The sequence below is a fragment of the Tauraco erythrolophus genome, chromosome 2 (assembly GCF_009769465.1).
Source record: "Tauraco erythrolophus isolate bTauEry1 chromosome 2, bTauEry1.pri, whole genome shotgun sequence".
NCBI classification, from domain to species: Eukaryota; Metazoa; Chordata; class Aves; order Musophagiformes; family Musophagidae; genus Tauraco; species Tauraco erythrolophus.
The window spans coordinates 8,513,169-8,531,063 of NC_141466.1; the positions used below are offsets into that span (position 1 = coordinate 8,513,169).

The 17,895-nt window shown below is 45.5% G+C and overlaps 1 protein-coding gene across 1 annotated transcript; it reads left to right on the forward strand.

Moving 5' to 3' along the window:
• The first annotated feature begins 15,521 nt into the window (after positions 1-15,521).
• Positions 15,522-17,370, forward strand: CCN2 (cellular communication network factor 2). Its single transcript, XM_086632076.1, has 5 exons — positions 15,522-15,572; positions 15,696-15,918; positions 16,033-16,284; positions 16,519-16,730; positions 17,074-17,370. Exons 1-5 carry the CDS (start codon positions 15,522-15,524, stop codon positions 17,368-17,370), a joined length of 1,035 nt encoding a protein of 344 aa, XP_086488202.1.
• The last annotated feature ends 525 nt before the right edge of the window (positions 17,371-17,895 follow it).

Below are 17,895 nucleotides of genomic sequence, written 5' to 3' on the forward strand. Positions count from 1 at the left end.
TAGTCAGGCTTCAGTGTAGCTTTTTCCAGATGTCAAAGCTCACTACAACCATCTCTAAAATCAATTCTGGTTTGGGCCAACAAGCAACATAAGAATCAGTAAAACATTACTGTCACTGGAGAGTCATTTAACTACTTGGAAACACTTCAGATGACTAGGTTAGGAAGGCAAACAACTTGAAGGCATTCTGAGAGGAAAAACACAGTTCTCATCTACACTTCTCTACAGTAAGAAAGTCCCGGAGAAATGAAATAGGCAGACTCCAACTTCCTAGAACAAGATATATGAGACATAATGCAAATGCTCGCAATGGCACACACTTTAGCCAAAAAGGTGGTTTTTAATAAAATTGGAAAAGGATACACTGCATTCCCACAGAAATGGTGGAAACGCAGATGTTGGCCAAGTTCAGGAAAACAAAACTGCCCACATTTTTGATGTTTGCACCAAAGAAAAAACTACTACTTTGAACATTTGATGAAAGACTATTAAAGGAAATCATTATTATTATCATGGCTCCCACCAGTGATACAAGAGGCCAGGATCTGTCAACATTTTCCTTATAAATCCATCTTTCAGTAAGAGTCTAAATTGGCCTGAAATAGCTAGTTGGGACCAAAATCTGGATTGTGAGATCTCTGGAAGCAAAACTGCATCTGGCTGTTTACAAAATTCTAGTCTAAAGAAACCATGAGAGCGGAAGAGGGAGCATTTTTAGTGGTTAAAGCTGTCTTGTTTGTGCCTCTTTACAGTGCTAATCAGTGATCAGCGACTGAAAAGGAAATTGGGAATTGGTGCTGAAAAGGGTCCAAAAGTCCCCATGCACATTCAGCCATCTCCTCCAGCATTTTCTTCTGGAACATGCAGCTGCCACATAACACAGGCCATCTCATGATATTTCTGGAGCTCGAATTTCCAATGACATCCTGGAAAAAAACCAGCAAGGACCACAGCAGGAAAAGAAAGATACTCAAACATTGCTGATTTTTAGCAAAAGAATCATTTCACACCTAGGCTTAAAACTAGACTATGTCTAAAGCGTGATTGTTATACTAATTTAACAAACCAGGTCATTAGGCTTAAAGGGTAGCACTCAAACCAAAGGATAGATGCAATTTTTCTTTTTGAGCCAGTCCCTCAAAAGTGCCTACCCCAAAGTTGTACACTTTAATGGAAGACAGAGAAGAAGTAAAAGGAGAGGTGCAGTCACATGGCAAGACCGCTTTAGCAGGCATTTCATTTTGTGGGCTGAGAATCCTGTTTCCCATCCGCTGCTCCTGCACCACTGCCCTGTTCAATGCCCCAGGCCTGTCTCACGTCCATGTAACACATCCTAGCTTTCCATTTGCTTCTACAGTTTCCTTTCACATTTCCATAGCTGTAAACAGAAAAAGAGTCAATTGCGAAGTCCATTAATGTTTCCCTGTACCAACAATACCAGGGGTTGGGCAGAACAGCAATGGGCCTTGGTGCAAAACCCACCACAGCCGACTTTCAGTCATCCCTCCATGTGTTTTTCTTCTTTGCAGTTTGTTGATCTTCCCCACAGCGTTTTCCTTTCTTGCCATTTCCGCTCCAGTCTATGCCACGCATCTCCTCTTCCTCACCCTTCCTTCTTCATAACGCTCAGCCCCTTCCCAGTCTCCGTGCTCTTTCACTACTACAGTCTGGCACTAAACCTCCACTCTCCTTTCAGCTGCAACACCTCTAAAGTCAAATCACTCTCACGGAACATCCACCCCGAGTTATTGGTTCTCCCCTATTTTACAAGCTCTTTTATACAAACATGCTCTTAATCTGTGCAGCACAACTGGCAAAATCAGGACCCAAGTGTGGTCTCTTCCACGCAAAGGCTGTTTTACTGTGTGTTCCCACAACACTCTGCACAACTGGTGTCTTTTGCACACTACTTTAGTACTAAAAATGTATTACTCCATCAATTAGGTCTTAAACTTACTAGTTCAAAAAATTCTATAAATCCCTTATATTTTAATTAGCTGATTAGTTAGGTCCTTTAGGAAGACTGTCACTTAAACTCCTGGGCTTACAACAGAATTATTTTATGAGCAAAATCCATATAACAGTATCTGAGAAAAACGTTGAAACAAAATATTACAAGAGAGAAACTGCAGTTGGTGAGAGACCAATAAACACACTGTAAATTCTGAGGGTTTGCACAAGAAACACTGAGTCGTGAATGACTATTCCAGAAATGGAAAAATAGAGAGTCTCTTGACATCCAAATAGGGTGAGCAGGCAGTGCTCCAACAAACAAAGCAGAAGTGGAAAGAGAAAAAAATGTCTTCTCGGATCCAAATAGTTTTGAACATGAAAACAGGGATTAAAAAAGAATTAAAACATGGGAAGCTGAAGTCTATTCCCATATTTTATTGCACCACTTGAAAGAAAGTTAAATGCAGGCTATGTCCCGATGAGAAGCAACATCCTCTATTTTTCTGCCAGTGTTAGATAAGGCAAAGATGGGGGTTTAAAATAGTGTCCTAGTTTTAGCTGGGACCGGGTTAGCTCTTCTTTTTTTTAACAGCTAGAAGAGCTCCATGTTTTGGTTTTACTCAGAGGCTCGCTCTGAGAAGAATGCTGATAGCAAGTTGATGTTTGAGACTCCAAGGACTTTTCAGTGTGCCGGAGTGCAGAAACACGGCGGGATAAGGGGGGAGCATAGTTGGGACAAGGGGGACACGATTCCCCTTGTCATTTGTGGTGGAACTTAAGATTGAGGGCCAAACTGGCCAATTAGCATTCCATATCATGCAGCATCATGCCCAGTATAAAAGTGAGGGTCAGCCGGACAGAAGGGCTTTTGCGCTTTGGCTCTTTCGCCGCTTTTGCTCTTTTGCGCTTGCTGCGCTTTTGCTCTATTGCTTTTCTTTCTTTTTCTCTCTCTCCCAGTACTCCCACTCTCGGAGTACTACCTCTCTCTCTCTCTGCCCCTCTCTATTTCGGGGCCTCGCGTTCATCCGGGATTGCAGCTTCAGGACGAGACGGGCTTTGCATACGAGGGGGTGGTGAGCACCTACACTGTGTATTAAATCATCTGTATTAAATTGTTCTTATCTCAGCCCACGGGTTTCCTGTTTATCCTTTAATTCTCTCCCTCATTCCTGGGGGTGGGGGAGGGTGAGTGACTGGCTGGGGGGCGGGGGGGGGGGGGGGGGTTCAGCCTAACCCACAACAAATAGGGTGGGATTTATATCGGTGAACAGAAAGAGGGGTCATGCTGCTTCCTCTTCTTTTTTTTTTTTTTGTTGCAAGGATGTTTTTTCTAGCCTGTGAGCTTGCGAGGCGGTAGGTCGGGTAGATAAGGCTCCCATATCAGCTCTTCCCCGTGCCGATCTGCAAAAGCAGTGAGTCTGAAAGAGCAACTGCTGGTAACACTGACAAGTGCTGAATGCTACTTTGCTGCAAAACACAGGAAAATCCCTGAAGGAATAACCTGCATCAGCTCTTAGAGCTGCAAAAACTGGTGATGCAGCCCACACTTGAGCCCTCTGAAAATGTCTCTGGCACATCACCCTTCTGGGAGATGCTTGAGGGGTTATGGCAGAAACCCAACTATGACTATTTTGGAGAGCTGTTCTGCGTTAGATCCGTTCTGTAGGGCCACTTAGATGAAACCTGTTAAACACAAACCGGTCATGAAGCAGCTGTGAGGGAAGGTCATGCCCTAAAGTGTGAGTGCTGTCAGAGAACAGTTTAGCACCCTCGGGTCTCCAAAGGAGCTCTCACTAGACTCAGTCCTTCCTGCTCTGTGCTTCCCCCTGCAACACCAGCAATGACAAAGTACAACATAACAACCACAAGTACCAATTTCTTAGTCAACGCTCCCAACTACCATGCGTACTCAAGTAGAGGATCCAAGTAGAAGCACAGATGACACAGAATGGTGGCTGAAGGTCTCTAGAGAAGTCATCAGTGGTAGATCCCTACCTGTTGGACTCACTGGCCTGTTACCCAAAACTGAGTCTTTGAACTACTTAGTCCAAGGCTCTGTACTTCAGACTTTCACAACAATGGGATTTTAGGAACATAAAACACAGTAGAACTGTGTTACTCAATTTGCTTTTACACAATAGGCTTTAAGGACTCGAAACAGATCATGGAATGCTTTCTAAATGCTCCCAAGGGATTTTCTGCTCCTTGAAGAATACTGGGATTCCAAATGTCTCTTCAGCGCCACTTACAGTGACAGACATTAAAAAAGTCACTCAAAGTGAAAATTTTGAGTGTTTTTCCTGCCAATCAAGACCAGTAGGTTATTGACACAAAGTGAATTTCAAAATCTACTCCCTTAATGTTTTTTCCTTCCAAAATCAAACCAGAATATTGACATGTTAAAAAACAAACAAACAAACAAGTTTTTTCTAAGCTTCATTTTGCTGAAAATTAATGCAAGTGATGCACAGGGTCAATTTCATCAGGATGACTCTTTCCAATAAAAAGAAACTTTGATTAAAGCTTCCCAGTTGCCCTAGAAATTTAAAGCAAAAAGACTACAAATGTTCCTGGTTACTTTTTCTCTCAGTTGAGAAAACGATAAGCTGTATAAACTGTGTAAGATGGATGAATAGACAGGCAGGCAGATGCCCTCAAATTTAAACACACACTGAAAAAAACATCCTGGAGATCTGAAGGGGATTTTCATAGCCTGTCCATAGTTCTGACTGGTTCCCTAAGAGGAAAACAAAAATCTGGCTGCTTTTTATACTCTTGAAAAAAACAATCCTGTCATAATTTTAAGTGTGTTGATCGTAGTTTATTTTTAGTTCTGACAAACCACAGAAACATCTCCAAAAATATTCTAAAGAAACACAGTGACCTTTCCAGCTTGGAAAGATGAGATGATTTAACAACATCATCCAAGCTACTGTACAGGCCAAACAAATGTATAAGACCCCTCAATGGCCTATCGAAAAGCCTCCCATATTCATCCATATGCTGTCTCGTGAAAACTTATCCTTTAGGCTAGCAAAAATAGTCTTAACTACCAGCTCATATTCAGAAATGGCTCAAGGAGTCACCCATGGAAGAAGGGAGCATTGCTCTGAGGACAGAAAAGGAGGCGGGTGGGAATCCGAGCAGAAGGTGGTGAGGAGCAACGGCTAGCTTTGCCTCTGTGCGTGAGAGGAGGCAATTCACTTAAGACCTAAGCAAAATTGGGCAAGACGGTGAAAAGGAACTGACACTCGAACTGCTGTAGGAATGGGAAAATAATGGTCAGGAAAAGGAGAAAGCTTCTAAAATGAACAGGGATTTGATGCACAAATGATGTGAAGGTAAGTGTATACTTTGCAAGATGCAAAGTGCAGAGGTGGGCAAAGAAGAAAGTTTTACCCCTTGTGCTCTGGTGATGTCATGTTATGGTTGGTCAGGCAGAGTGTCGCTGCTGTCCTGTGGTCAATCTGCTGAAGCTATCTATAGCTGGGCATTGTATTATGCCTGGCAATTATCTCAGCCCCTACGCTTACTTACTGATTCAGAACTTCCTCCCAAGCAAGAGCAGTCATTAGGCAACAGGATCACAGACCTTGGGATCCCTGGAAGTATTCAAGGCCAGGTTGGATGAGGCTTTGAGCAACCTGGTGTAGTGGAGGGTGTCCCTGCCCATGGCAGGGGGGTTGGAACTAGATGATCTTTGAGGTCCCTTCCAACCCAAATCATTCTATGATTCTGTGATTCTATGATTCTATCCTGGCATCACTACTGTGGGCCCATATCACACAGATTATAAGAGCTGTACCATCTCAACCTTTGGAATTCTTTTCTCTCCACCTTCCCTGTTATTATTATTAGTTCTCCTCAAAACTCTAATGCATTGGTTCACTCAGTCTGGGACTATCAAATATGCTCTCAGTCCTGCAACTATGTTCCTGCTTGGCTTTCCTGGTAAATATCTGTGGGACAGAACTTCTTGTTACCTCAGCTTTTTTTTCAGTGTGTATCTTTTTTTTTTTTTATAATGAAGTGATGGGAATGTACTGCTCTGTGTTGGTCTGCAGGAAAAGCAGGAAAAATGAAGGAATTTTGAGCAATAACATAACTTTGGCAGGATTTGCTCTGATGGCCCTCTAGAAACAAAAATTAGACATCTCATCCATTCATCAACTAATTTGGCTTGAAATAAAGCATGTGTGGTTTTCTTGCTGGAATTATATCGTAGCAAAACAATCTTTTTCAAATGTCAAAAGTAAATTATGAATCAGCTCTGAATATAATGTATAATGGAGTCTTCGCTTTGCAGGGATGAAACCGTGGCCTCTAGCACCAGAAACACACATCTATACCTTTTCAACTAAAAGAATGATTTACACTACAGTAACTATGCTGTCCATTCATCCTAAACTCTGATGAAGAGTAGAAATAGAAGGGCTAACATATCTAGTCAAAGTACTGGATATCTTAAAACCTCAAAAAGGATTGCTCTAACTTCCCTCAAACTTCAAAATGTCTTGTCTTTTTTTTTTTTTTTTTCCCTGAAAAGAATAAAGTGATGAAAACAGAAAAACCATAGAAAGTGTTCTGGAATTACAAACCACCTAATGCTGGTTTTGCTTTTGGTTTTGTCTTTGTAACGTATTGATTCTTCAAATGTCACGAAACACACACCTTGTCCGGCATTAATATCTTGACACTGTACTTTGCAAAACCACTCTAACCAGGGTCCAGGCTTTTACATTCTTAGGTGCCTGCCTTTTTATTCTCTTCTTTTATAACACTTAGGCTTTATTACCAATTTCCTCAGCAAATGTTCCAGGAAAAAAGCTTTGACAAACCAAGCTGAAAGTGCTTTAGGAAGAGTGGGACAGAAGCACAGGTATCTTTAAAAGTGATTTATGTGACACTGTGAAACTGACTCTGGTCAGTGTTCTCCACATTTTTATTATTGCAAGAGTCCAGGTGAGTGCAATGAACTATGCCACAATCTTCAGTATGTTTCTTACTTTAATTCCTTCTACAACTCATGCATCATTGGAACTAAGGGAAAATTTCAAAGTTGCTCTGAATTTATTTTATTTTCTCTTTTTCTGTTTGCATTTTTACCTCCAGTTAACTCCCTGAACTTGTAACAACAGTCCCTAAGAAAAAAAAAAAAGAAACATGAGGTTTAGGCACAAGTTGGCCAAATGTATAAAAGTTCTTGCTATCTTAGATGTTTATTGTTGAACAAAACCAGCTTTACATTCCTCAAGACTTTCAATATACTTAACATAGTTCCATTCAAACCTAGATACATGACCTCCCAAAAGCATAAACAAATTCCTTATGTCTTATTTGGAAACTGGACCATCAATTCTCTTTTTTTGTGTGTATGTTAGGCACAAGATTGTGGAACAGGCATTGCATTTATCAATATACTATACACGAAGAATGTGGATTTCTCCCAGGTTCCTTCTGAAGATAGTTCAACAGTCCAGGAATCACAGATGTAAAAAAAGCACAGAAAAATTTCACCCAAAGAATCATTTTCCTTCCCATCCTTCTTTCGTGATTAAAATCAAAAGCAAAGATCTGCTTGCCATATTTTCCTTTGCATTCTCAAATAACACATTTAGCAAGCAATACACGGCGTTGTTATTTCTCCTGATAGGTTACAGAAACATAGATGTCATTTCTGCATTTCTTTTATTCTTCCTTTTTCATCACTTACTCTATCTCATTAGAGACCTGTGTACTCAGACCTGGAGGATTTTATAAAAGAAAGTGTGCCTGATTCACTCCTTTCGGCTGCTTTCCTGGTCGCTAAGTAGTTCCTGAAAATTACATCATTCTTTCACACAAAAACATTGACTAGGTTGTTCAATGATAAAACTCCCACACACAGACCCAAAAAGCAAGAAGCACGTAGTCGCTCCACCATGCCTGTTCCGAGCGCAGCGGGGCAAGGCAAAAAGCAGCCTGGCATCCGAAGGTGCTCAGGACAGGAGCACCCGGACTTCGCTGCAGACACATCTCCCCTCTTCTTCTGGCACACGAGTTCACCTGTGGTTGAACAGACCCGAGCGCTGTTTCTTGGTGGGGAGGTGGTGGGGAGGAAGCTGCCAAGCCCACCTCATCCTTGGCTGGTTCATTCACACCGCTCTCCTCACACCCCATTTCCTTCACTTCCTTCTGTGTCCTCGCCCCAACCCTTCCCACACAAACACACACGTGCACCTCTCTCTTCAGCTCTGTTTACGCTTTCCCACTCACCACCATGGCTGGTTGTCTCTGGATACAGGCTCTAACCCGGCATGTGCGTGGGAGCCTGACAGGAGGGATAAGTCACTTTCCACCCTGCAGTCATGCTGCACTAATCCAAAATCTCAGCCTGCTCCCTCTGCTCTCACACCTACCTCCCCACCTCTGCCCGCATCCCTCCTCCTCAGAACTGCTCCGCACCCATCGGCAAGGCAAGGCGGCTGACAGCCGCTGCAGACCACACACTGCAAGAGCAGCTGTGGTCAGACACGAGACCAGAGAGTAACTCCACAGCCAGGGCCAAAGCCTGAGGAACGCATCCCCTCATCCCCCCTCCTCATCCTTGCTGCATAGGACCCATAGACAGTCCAGCTATTCGTGCGTTAAGCAGACAGTGGATTTCACCAACGCTAGCAGTGCCCCAAGAACAACCCTTTCCTACCAGCAGTGCCCCAAGAACAACCCTTTCCTATCACGTTGGCAAACTTTCCTCACCGTGTCCTCTGCCTTGCAAAGATGCCTTGCCTCTGCCTAGCATTTTTTCTTTATTAGCAAATAGTCCTAACGTGGGAAAAGCCTTTCGTCAGACCGACAGGGATTTTGCAAGCACTGTACAACTCCCACATGTCATCTTCCCTCCTGAGGCAGGAAAACAATTCAGTCACATTGCCCTTACATCTGGACAGAAAAGCTGGTTGGAATGAATAAGAAAAACAGGGTGGTTTTGCGATGCAGTGAACCATTCAGCCTGTCCCAGCTGCAGAAACCTTACAGCTCCTTCCTCCAACCAGCCCTTTCATTCCTAGCACATCCACGCTTCTTTTGTGCCCATTCTTCTCCCCACAAGGGACTGGCCAGGGTAGGCACGTGGAATACAACGCTTTCATCGGTGGCTTCTTGGACAGCACGGTCCTTTCCAAACTTCTACTCCCCCCTGTGGCAGCTTGATGGCAAAAAAGAAATACAAAGCACGCTTCTCAAGTCATATACTCTACTGTCACTCTTTGCAAGTCATTTATGAAGAAAGAAAGAAAAAAAAAAAAGATATGTAAAGGCCTAGATGAGGTCTCACTAAATGTAAGACAGTAAAATAAAAAAGCTGTTCCTGGGGGAATCTGAAATTCAACACTGTATCCTGTGAGTGACATGAGGAGAAAGAAAACGATGTGGCTAGTTCATATATGCTTTTAAAACCCATCTGAAATTTTTGTATTACAAAGTTCCTAACTCACACTGGTTAGGACAGTTTTAGGATTTCCAAATACCTTGCAAATCTTAGGTAATGAAAAAAGGCAATTGATGAACTGTCTTTCCGTCCCATGTTGCAACTGAGTCTTAACTAACCATACAGATCTACTATGTTATTAAGGTTAGACTTTTCCACAAGATCCATCACAGGTAACTTCCTCACAAGAAATGCATCACAAATAACTTCATGGACTTGATCTGTATAAAGACCTCATTGTCCAAAATGGTCAAAACAAACACCTAGGTACAGTAAAAACTTAACTTTGATTTCTATTTAAAATCCTTTAATAAAAATGTTATAAATGGCATAATATGATCAGAAACACTTGCTGTTAGCGTAAGTCCTACCACTTTTACAACTTCATGCTTATTACTTAAAAGCCACTCATCACCAAGACATTTGTAGTAACATGGCTGTAAACTCTAGATTGGGGACCGTCGCCATTTAAAACAACTAATTTTCCTCAATTAGTTCCTGCAGGAAATAAAAATATCTTAGAAACGTCCCCACTTCCCTGACAATGCACCTTTCTTCGAGTATCTGCTCTTCTCGGCTCCGTGTGAAAAACAGTCCAACAGAGAATTTCCCACCGACACCGGAGAGATTAGCACTGTAAGATGGTCTCCAGACCTGGTCCGGTAGTTGCTAAATTTCACACACATCCGTGGGTCAATAAGGAAGCCACCTTGGCCATTGTAGGTTACATCCTAGTTTCCCCGTCTGCGTCAGTTGTACAGATGTATTTACACAGGCCACATACCACACATCACTTGCTGAAAAAACCGCCAGCCAAGCTGGCAACTGAACCACGGGGAACCATTTTCCTGAAAACCAAGCAATCTCTAAAATCATATGTTCATACATGGAGGTCATTGCGTTCCTTTGTAGGTCAGCTGATGCAGTGTGCTTATCAAGTCCTCCAGAGGCATTATAGACCCATACAATAACCCAATTCCTGCACTTTCTCAGGAAGGCCTGTGTAAACAGAAAAGCCCGTGCTACGTTATTCCAAGGTCAGTGAACTCGGGTTATATCAAAAAGGGGGCATTTCTACAGACAATTCTACAGACAGTGTTCTCTCTCTCTCCTCAGAGAAAATGCTCTATTCATCATTCCCTACCCTATCGGACAACATGGACAAATGTATCCTGCAAGATTCTCCACAGGGCTCTACTTCTCCACAGCAGCTACAACATAAACTAAGAGATCCCATAGTCCACAGCAGAGCAAACTGCATTTGTTAAGTCAAGTCCCTAATTTGGTCAAGTCTTAATTAAACATAGATGTCTATCAGCCCGGGGAAAAAAAAAAATGGAAAACATCAAAATTTACTCTGACAGCTCCTGAGAGAAGGGTGAAAACCTGAAAATAACACCACATGAATTTTAAAATAAGCAGATCCAATTCATTCCTCCCCGCATAAGCCATGACAGAGTGGGAGGAAGTGTTCCCCCAGCTGTTTTCCATGTGGTTCTGCTAAGAGATGGACCTCAAAGGATTTCTGGTGGATATTCTGAATCAAGTCCCTGGTCACATTTCCTCTCCAGCCAGTGACATTTTTTATGAATTGTTAACCATTTATAGGACAATTGTCAAAGGAGTGGGTAGGGACTCACTGCAGTCCTACACTAGTTAACTTACTACTGCAAGAGGTAGCAAACCTCAGTGAAATCTGAGAAATAAACAACTGGAAGTTCGTCCTTAGTCACCTTTGCGAGCTGTGGAAGGGCTGTGCGCTTCCCCACAAAAACCCAGAACATGGCCAAGCTCTGCACAGATGCAGTGAACGCTGTTCCCTACAGTGCTGATAAGACCTATGGCAATTTTTTCTGAATAAAACCAGATATACTCAACCTGAGGCTTGGAAGGTAAAGAACCTTGAACTTCATGCTACTTACAATCTCTCTTTCATACAAATAGTTTTACATATGCTCTGAATGCTCATTTAGATTATTCTACTTCCAGTAATCGCTTTGCTGCTTTAAGACCACACACATTGACAAAAAACTCCAGCTACTTTTTGAGAATGAAGCCAAGAGCTTAAAGCAGCATTCTCAGTGACTCTAGAAGTAACAAAATACTACATGTTAGAACATAAAGAACGTAATAGCAATGACTATAGAAGACAATAGAATTCAGATCTGCTAATGGGAATCACATCTGATGGTTTTGCTTTGCTCATACTGCTGAGTAGCTTTAGCTCACTGGACTTGGACTTCTCAAGTTCAAGTGCTTTGATGGCCAACAGTGCATTCAGTGAATCTGCCCAACTGATGCTAGCAGAGAATCTGACCCAGTATCTCGAGGAACTTGGACTAGGTCCACCAGTTCAGCAGCGAACATTTCCATAGGCCCTATGCCATCCACTGCACTGCTCAGCCTTCTTATTCTGGTTCGCTGTGGAGAAGGGCTAATGCCTCTCATTGGCAAGACCAGCTGACGTGAACTGTCACGGCTCCAAAGCAGAAGGCTTGTACCACGCACCTCTCTCCAACAAAGCAATACAAATGGCACAACGTGGATAACTTGCTTGACAGCTCCAGGGAAATGAAGTTTTCTGTTTCGCTTTGCCTTTGTTGATTCATGCGCTCACGTGTCCCTCCAGAAAAGGACGAGTAAAAGCCCAGCAAGTAGCCTACTTTAGAGAACATTCTATGCCTGTAGATACATAGAATAAGTTACCAGATGACTTCTAAGAACGACAAATACCAGGCAACCACATTCACGATGGAATAAATCTCTTTATTTATATTCTGTTTCTATTTCTGAGCTAGCAGAGTAAGCCTTGCTTGGAATTTGCATTTTAAGCAAAAGTCTACTAACGTAACTTTAACTAGACCTCTCAGGATTTTGAGATATATTTATTACAATTTTTAAGAAATATCCTGGTGAGCATTTTCGGAAAGGAACTAATTGGCTTACTAAACCTGAGGCAAGCCAGAAACGTCTGAAGCCAGCTGCAAGCCTATCATGAAGATAAACAGCTCAGGGTCCAGATGTCCATACATGGAAAGACTTCCTTTAAGACTGACAGTACTGTATGTGCATTGCGTATGGTTCTTGGATCAGATTCACATTCCTCGGGTATGTTTCTTTGGGAGCTTTTGATTTCCGCTTTGAGGGCTGGCTCAGACCTCCAATTGCTCTTATAAAAAAAATATCTGTGACTGAAAGTTGAAAATGTGCAAGATTCTTTCTTTAAGTACACAAACACTCCAAGTCTAGCCACTTTCCTGTAGTCTTGCCAGGTTTTCAGTATGTCTGATACCTGATCAAGTGACTTTTTGGGGGGAAGGAGGGAAAAAAAAAGAAGGAAAAACACAAGAGAGGAATGTAGCATATCCACACCTGTACATTTTACAAGACTTCACCAAAGGAACTATACCAACTGAAGCTGATGTAGACACACACATACCGTATATAGCTGTGTAAACAATCTGCAAGGCCAGTGTAGTGAATTCCTAGTTTCAGCAGAGAAAATATACTATCTTGAAAGCATGTGCTGTATAAACACCTGCATGGAAGTCAAAATTAGTGCATTTTAACCATTTTATGCATCAATGCCAAGATGTATGCTTCTCCAACCCATGAGATACTGCCATCAGGAAGGATAAGCTGCAGTGATTGGAGTCCAAGAACTGCCTTTGCTTCCAGGTTCCCTTCGTCCGTGTGCTCACATACACACGCACAGACGAGGCACCACCCGCTGAGTCACATCTAACAGCACAGAAACGAAAACGACCAAAAGGCAAACCTGATGGACTCCGATTCTGACCCACTTCCATGGGCTGGCACAACGGGTAATTCAGCGGGCTAATGCCCAATTCACAGCACTGCAAGACCAGAATTAGTTGTGAAGTCCAAATGCCTATTTAAGTCTTTTTTCTCAGGGCAGCAAGTGGATGGGGCTTGCTGTACTTGGCCCGCGGTGTGAGGACTTAGCACAGATTTATCCTTTAATTTTGGATTTCCTGGCTTTCTGGTGGTTTGTTACTTTTAAACATACTTTTTCTGTCAGTGAGATTCTTAGGTTTTGTTTAATAAAATTGTTTCTCTGAAAAAACCTCTTACATGGAAAGTTATAAAACATGTCTAGAGCCTCTCTCTCTCTGATGTTCTCCTACCATATTTAGGCATTTAAAAAAGGCATTCTGTTTACCTGGTTACATTTGCATTTTGGTATGCATGTCATACATAGTTTGGTACACATATTATTTACCCAGCACTGAGGCCATTGGAGTCCTTCAAGTAAATACAGATTTCAGGAGGTTTCATGGGTTTGGGAACATAAATTATTTACCATAAGTGTTCCTCTGGGTTATTTTTTTTCTTTCAGAGCCCATCTTACTTCTTTCAATGAAGAATTCCAAGCTGAAGAAATGACATCCAAATTATTTTACCAGCCAAAGTACAGTGCTGGCAGTATATAAATAACAGTTTTACAGTACAATATATCCTACTGGGGCTTTACATTAAAATGTTTCTTTTTCCCTCAAGAATCCTGTGCATACATATTGCTGCATCATAGCATCTTAAGTATGCTTATACACGGAGGGACAGAAAGAAGGTGGGGTATGGCAGTGGGAGAAAGCCTACACGCAAAAGATGATATCTTTTAAGGTATCCATCAGATTTCAGTTTGCCTAATACGATGCATTAATTAAGCCAGTCTCTCTCATTAAACAGTAACATACTTCCGTAGGTCAAAAGCCAAGACACTGACATTCCGTGTGTTAAAGCAGAGGTCAAACATGACATCACTGAATATTCAAATGATATGTGGGGAGGTGGGGGAAGAATCGTCCTCCTGTTTGTTTGTTTGTTTTTTAAAAAAGAAAACCATAACAGTTATCTGCAATGATTAATATAAGTCACAATGCTTTGGTCTTGGATTCGGTCAAATACAAACCACAACGTTAAGGTTTTGGCCGAGGGTGGTGGCACGCCAGTCTCTTGTTGTAATCCCTGGGTGGACCATCAGCAAGATGAGGAAGCAGGGATGCGCGAGGAACGTGTTGCTCAGAAATGACAGCTGCACACAGGCAGTGGGAAAATAATAGCCACTTCTTCCACGCTTCAGACTCCGCTGTGCCAAATATTTCAGAGTAAATAGGCACTCTCTCTATTCATAGAGAGCATCTATTAGGGAAGGAACACATTACAAATATTCGCTATGATTCAGGGGTACACAGAGTCAATTTATACCCGGTAGCGTAATTATACCTTTTTTTGGTGGCACCAAAGCGCCGGGACCGTTCGCCACCGGGCACCCCGAGGCAAGGGCCCCACCGCCCGCCCGCCCGGCCCCGGGGAGCTCGGCGGGCTCGGGTCACCCCGAAACCACCCGCCTGCCGTCCGCTCCGCCCGGGGGGGGGGGGGACGGGACGACACACGAGGGGAGAGCGGGGAGAACAGAGGACGGGAAATAACGGATTCCCCCGGCCGCCCCTGGCAACCGCCTCGCCGGCCCCCTCGCCCCTTCCCGCCGGACCCGCCGCCCGCCTCGAAATAACGCGCTGCCGGGGGCTGGGGGGGGGGCGGCCGAGAGCCGCTGGCAGCGGAGGTGACTCACATTTGAAAAACATCGGGATGAAAAATAAAACGACGTGAGGAGGCGGGGGGTGTGCGTTGAGGGGGGGGGGGGGGGGGCGCAGACGGAGGAATGCGGGAGTCAGGGGTCAGGGCCGCTCCGGGGCGGCGGCGGCGGCGCGGGGCGGGGCGGGCGGCGCGGCGCGCAGGAATGCGCGGAATGTCGCTGTTTGTCCGCGGCCCCATTCAGCCCATTGGCGACGCCGCGCCGCCGCCGCCTATAAAGGGGCGCCCGCCCCGGCACTCCGCAGTCGCACAGCCGCTCTCCCGCCGGAGTCGCAAGGAGCGGAGCAGAGTAGAGCAGCCACCCGCCGGCCCAGCTCCCACCGCCACAGGCCCGTCCGCGCAGCGCCGTGGAGGAGAATCGCCCGGCAGGAACCTCACCTCGGCTCACCTCACCTCGCTCACTGCCCCTCCGCCGGGCAGCCTGACGCCGCTGCCTGCCTGCCTGACGCCGCGCCGCCCACAAGCCGACGACCGCCGCGGGATGGCCCCTGCCAGCCTCGCCGTAGCCCTTCTCCTCGCCCTCCTCAGCCTGGTAAGTGCCGCCGCCCGCGGCGCCGCCACCCCTGCCCCGGCCGGCGCGGTGCCCGCGGCGGCCCTGACGCCTCTCTCTCTCTCTCTCTCTCTCTCTCTCTCCCTCTCCCCCCGCGGCTTGCAGGAGGCGCAGGGCCAGGAGTGCAGCGGGCAGTGCCAGTGCGGCCCGGGGCCCGGCCCCACCTGCCCCGCCGGCGTCTCCCTGGTGCCCGACGGTTGCGGCTGCTGCCGCGTCTGTGCCAAGCAGCTGGGCGAGCTCTGCACGGAGCGCGACCCCTGCGACCACCACAAGGGACTCTTCTGCGACTTCGGCTCGCCCGCCAACCGCCGGATCGGCGTCTGCACCGGTGAGTGCGGGCCGGGGGTGCCGCCAGCCGCGGGGAACGGGGACGGGGTCCCGCCGGGCTGGGGAGAGGGGAAGCCGGGGCTGGGGCTCACCGCTCGCCTCCTGCCCCTCGCAGCTCGGGACGGCGCTCCGTGCGTCTTCGGCGGCATGGTGTACCGGAGCGGCGAGTCCTTCCAGAGCAGCTGCAAGTACCAGTGCACTTGCCTGGACGGGGCGGTGGGCTGCGTGCCCCTCTGCAGCATGGACGTCCGCCTGCCGAGCCCCGACTGCCCCTACCCGCGCCGAGTGAAGCTCCCTGGAAAGTGCTGCGAGGAGTGGGTCTGCGACGAGGCCAAGGAGCAGACCGCCGTGGGACCTGCTCTTGCTGGTGAGTGGGGGGTCCCTCCACGGACAGCAGCCTGGGGGGAAGGGACACCCTGCATGGAGGTTGAAGGTAGCGGGGTGAGTTGATGAAGGGCACGCTGGCAGCTGGAGTGCAGTAGTAAGTGATGCCACTCCAGAGTTAAATGTGGCTGCCTGAATTTCTCAGGAAAGCGAAGAGAGCCTCTGGCAGGGCACGAGGGCAGACGGTGGTCTTATCCTAGCTGTCTGTCCCCTGCAGCTTACAGACTGGAAGACACGTACGGTCCAGACCCAACGATGATGCGTGACAACTGCCTGGTGCAGACCACGGAATGGAGTGCTTGCTCCAAGACCTGTGGCATGGGCATCTCAACCAGAGTCACCAATGATAATGCCTTCTGCAGACTAGAGAAGCAGAGTAGGCTGTGCATGGTCAGACCTTGTGAAGCAGACCTGGAGGAGAACATCAAGGTAAATAGTCTCATCTTTATGTGTGGTCTACTAGGATGCTTCTATGGTCTACTAGGATGCTTCCATCCACTAGCAAAAACCTAGTGTCTTACCAAAAAATGTGCAGTTCTGACAGGCAGTTTCAAGTGACTTACCTTGAAATTTAAGTATTTTCTGCAGTGGTGACTAGTTCACAATTAAATGTCATTAATTTTCTCTAGTGCTCTATTATGGCAGTATAAGACACTCTTGCCTAATGAAAGCATAATAATGACTACTGTGTCTGCATGCCCTTAGCTTGCAAACTTAGAGCTATGTGAAAGCCTGCCTTCTAAACATTTTGTATTTGCTTATATCCTAACAGAAAGGCAAAAAATGCATTCGCACCCCCAAAATCTCCAAGCCCATCAAGTTTGAGCTCTCCGGCTGCACCAGCGTGAAGACCTACAGAGCTAAGTTCTGTGGTGTCTGCACTGATGGGCGCTGCTGCACACCCCACAGAACAGCCACCCTCCCCGTGGAGTTCAAGTGCCCTGATGGCGAGATCATGAAAAGGAAAATGATGTTCATCAAGACCTGCGCGTGCCACTACAACTGCCCTGGAGACAATGACATCTTTGAGTCTCTGTACTACAGAAAGATGTACGGAGACATGGCATAAAGCCAGAAGGAGACGCTAACTAGATTCTCAACTTGAACTGATTTGCATCTCATTTTGTAAACATGATTCAATAGCACAAGGTATTTAAATCTTTTTTTTTTTTTAATTTCAACAAACTGCTCCATGTGACTTAAGACGATTTTTCTACTGACCCCAAATGGTGGTTTGAAGAAGAAGGTAAAATGGACAGCGGGACCACGGCAAGACACAGCTTCAGAACACACTGTTCATGAGGTGGTGTGATGGGGGTTAAGGGAAATAGGCAGGAAAAGCAGATTCAAGCAAATGTTCCCTTAATGTGGTACATCGTGCTTCATCTAGTAGTGCAATTGGGAAGGAGACCGTTAGCATGTTTGCTGGCACTGGTTTAACGACAGCAGTAGCTGGAATGCAAACCCTTGCCCAGCAAAGTGCGAAGCAGAAGGTGTTCTGGTAGTCAGGACAGTGATGTTTCAGCTCTGACACTCTGATTCATATGGCTTGGTCAACAAGAATCAGAATCATGTCTATTAGACTGGACAGCTT

Bases quoted from the DNA above. Each gene is read 5' to 3' on its own strand.
- CCN2 (XM_086632076.1), top strand. From the start codon at position 15,522: ATGGCCCCTGCCAGCCTCGCCGTAGCCCTTCTCCTCGCCCTCCTCAGC. The intron at 15,573-15,695 runs GTAAGTGCCGCC...CGCGGCTTGCAG, and splicing joins TCCTCGCCCTCCTCAGCCTG to GAGGCGCAGGGCCAGGAGTG. The intron at 15,919-16,032 runs GTGAGTGCGGGC...TGCCCCTCGCAG, and splicing joins CCGGATCGGCGTCTGCACCG to CTCGGGACGGCGCTCCGTGC.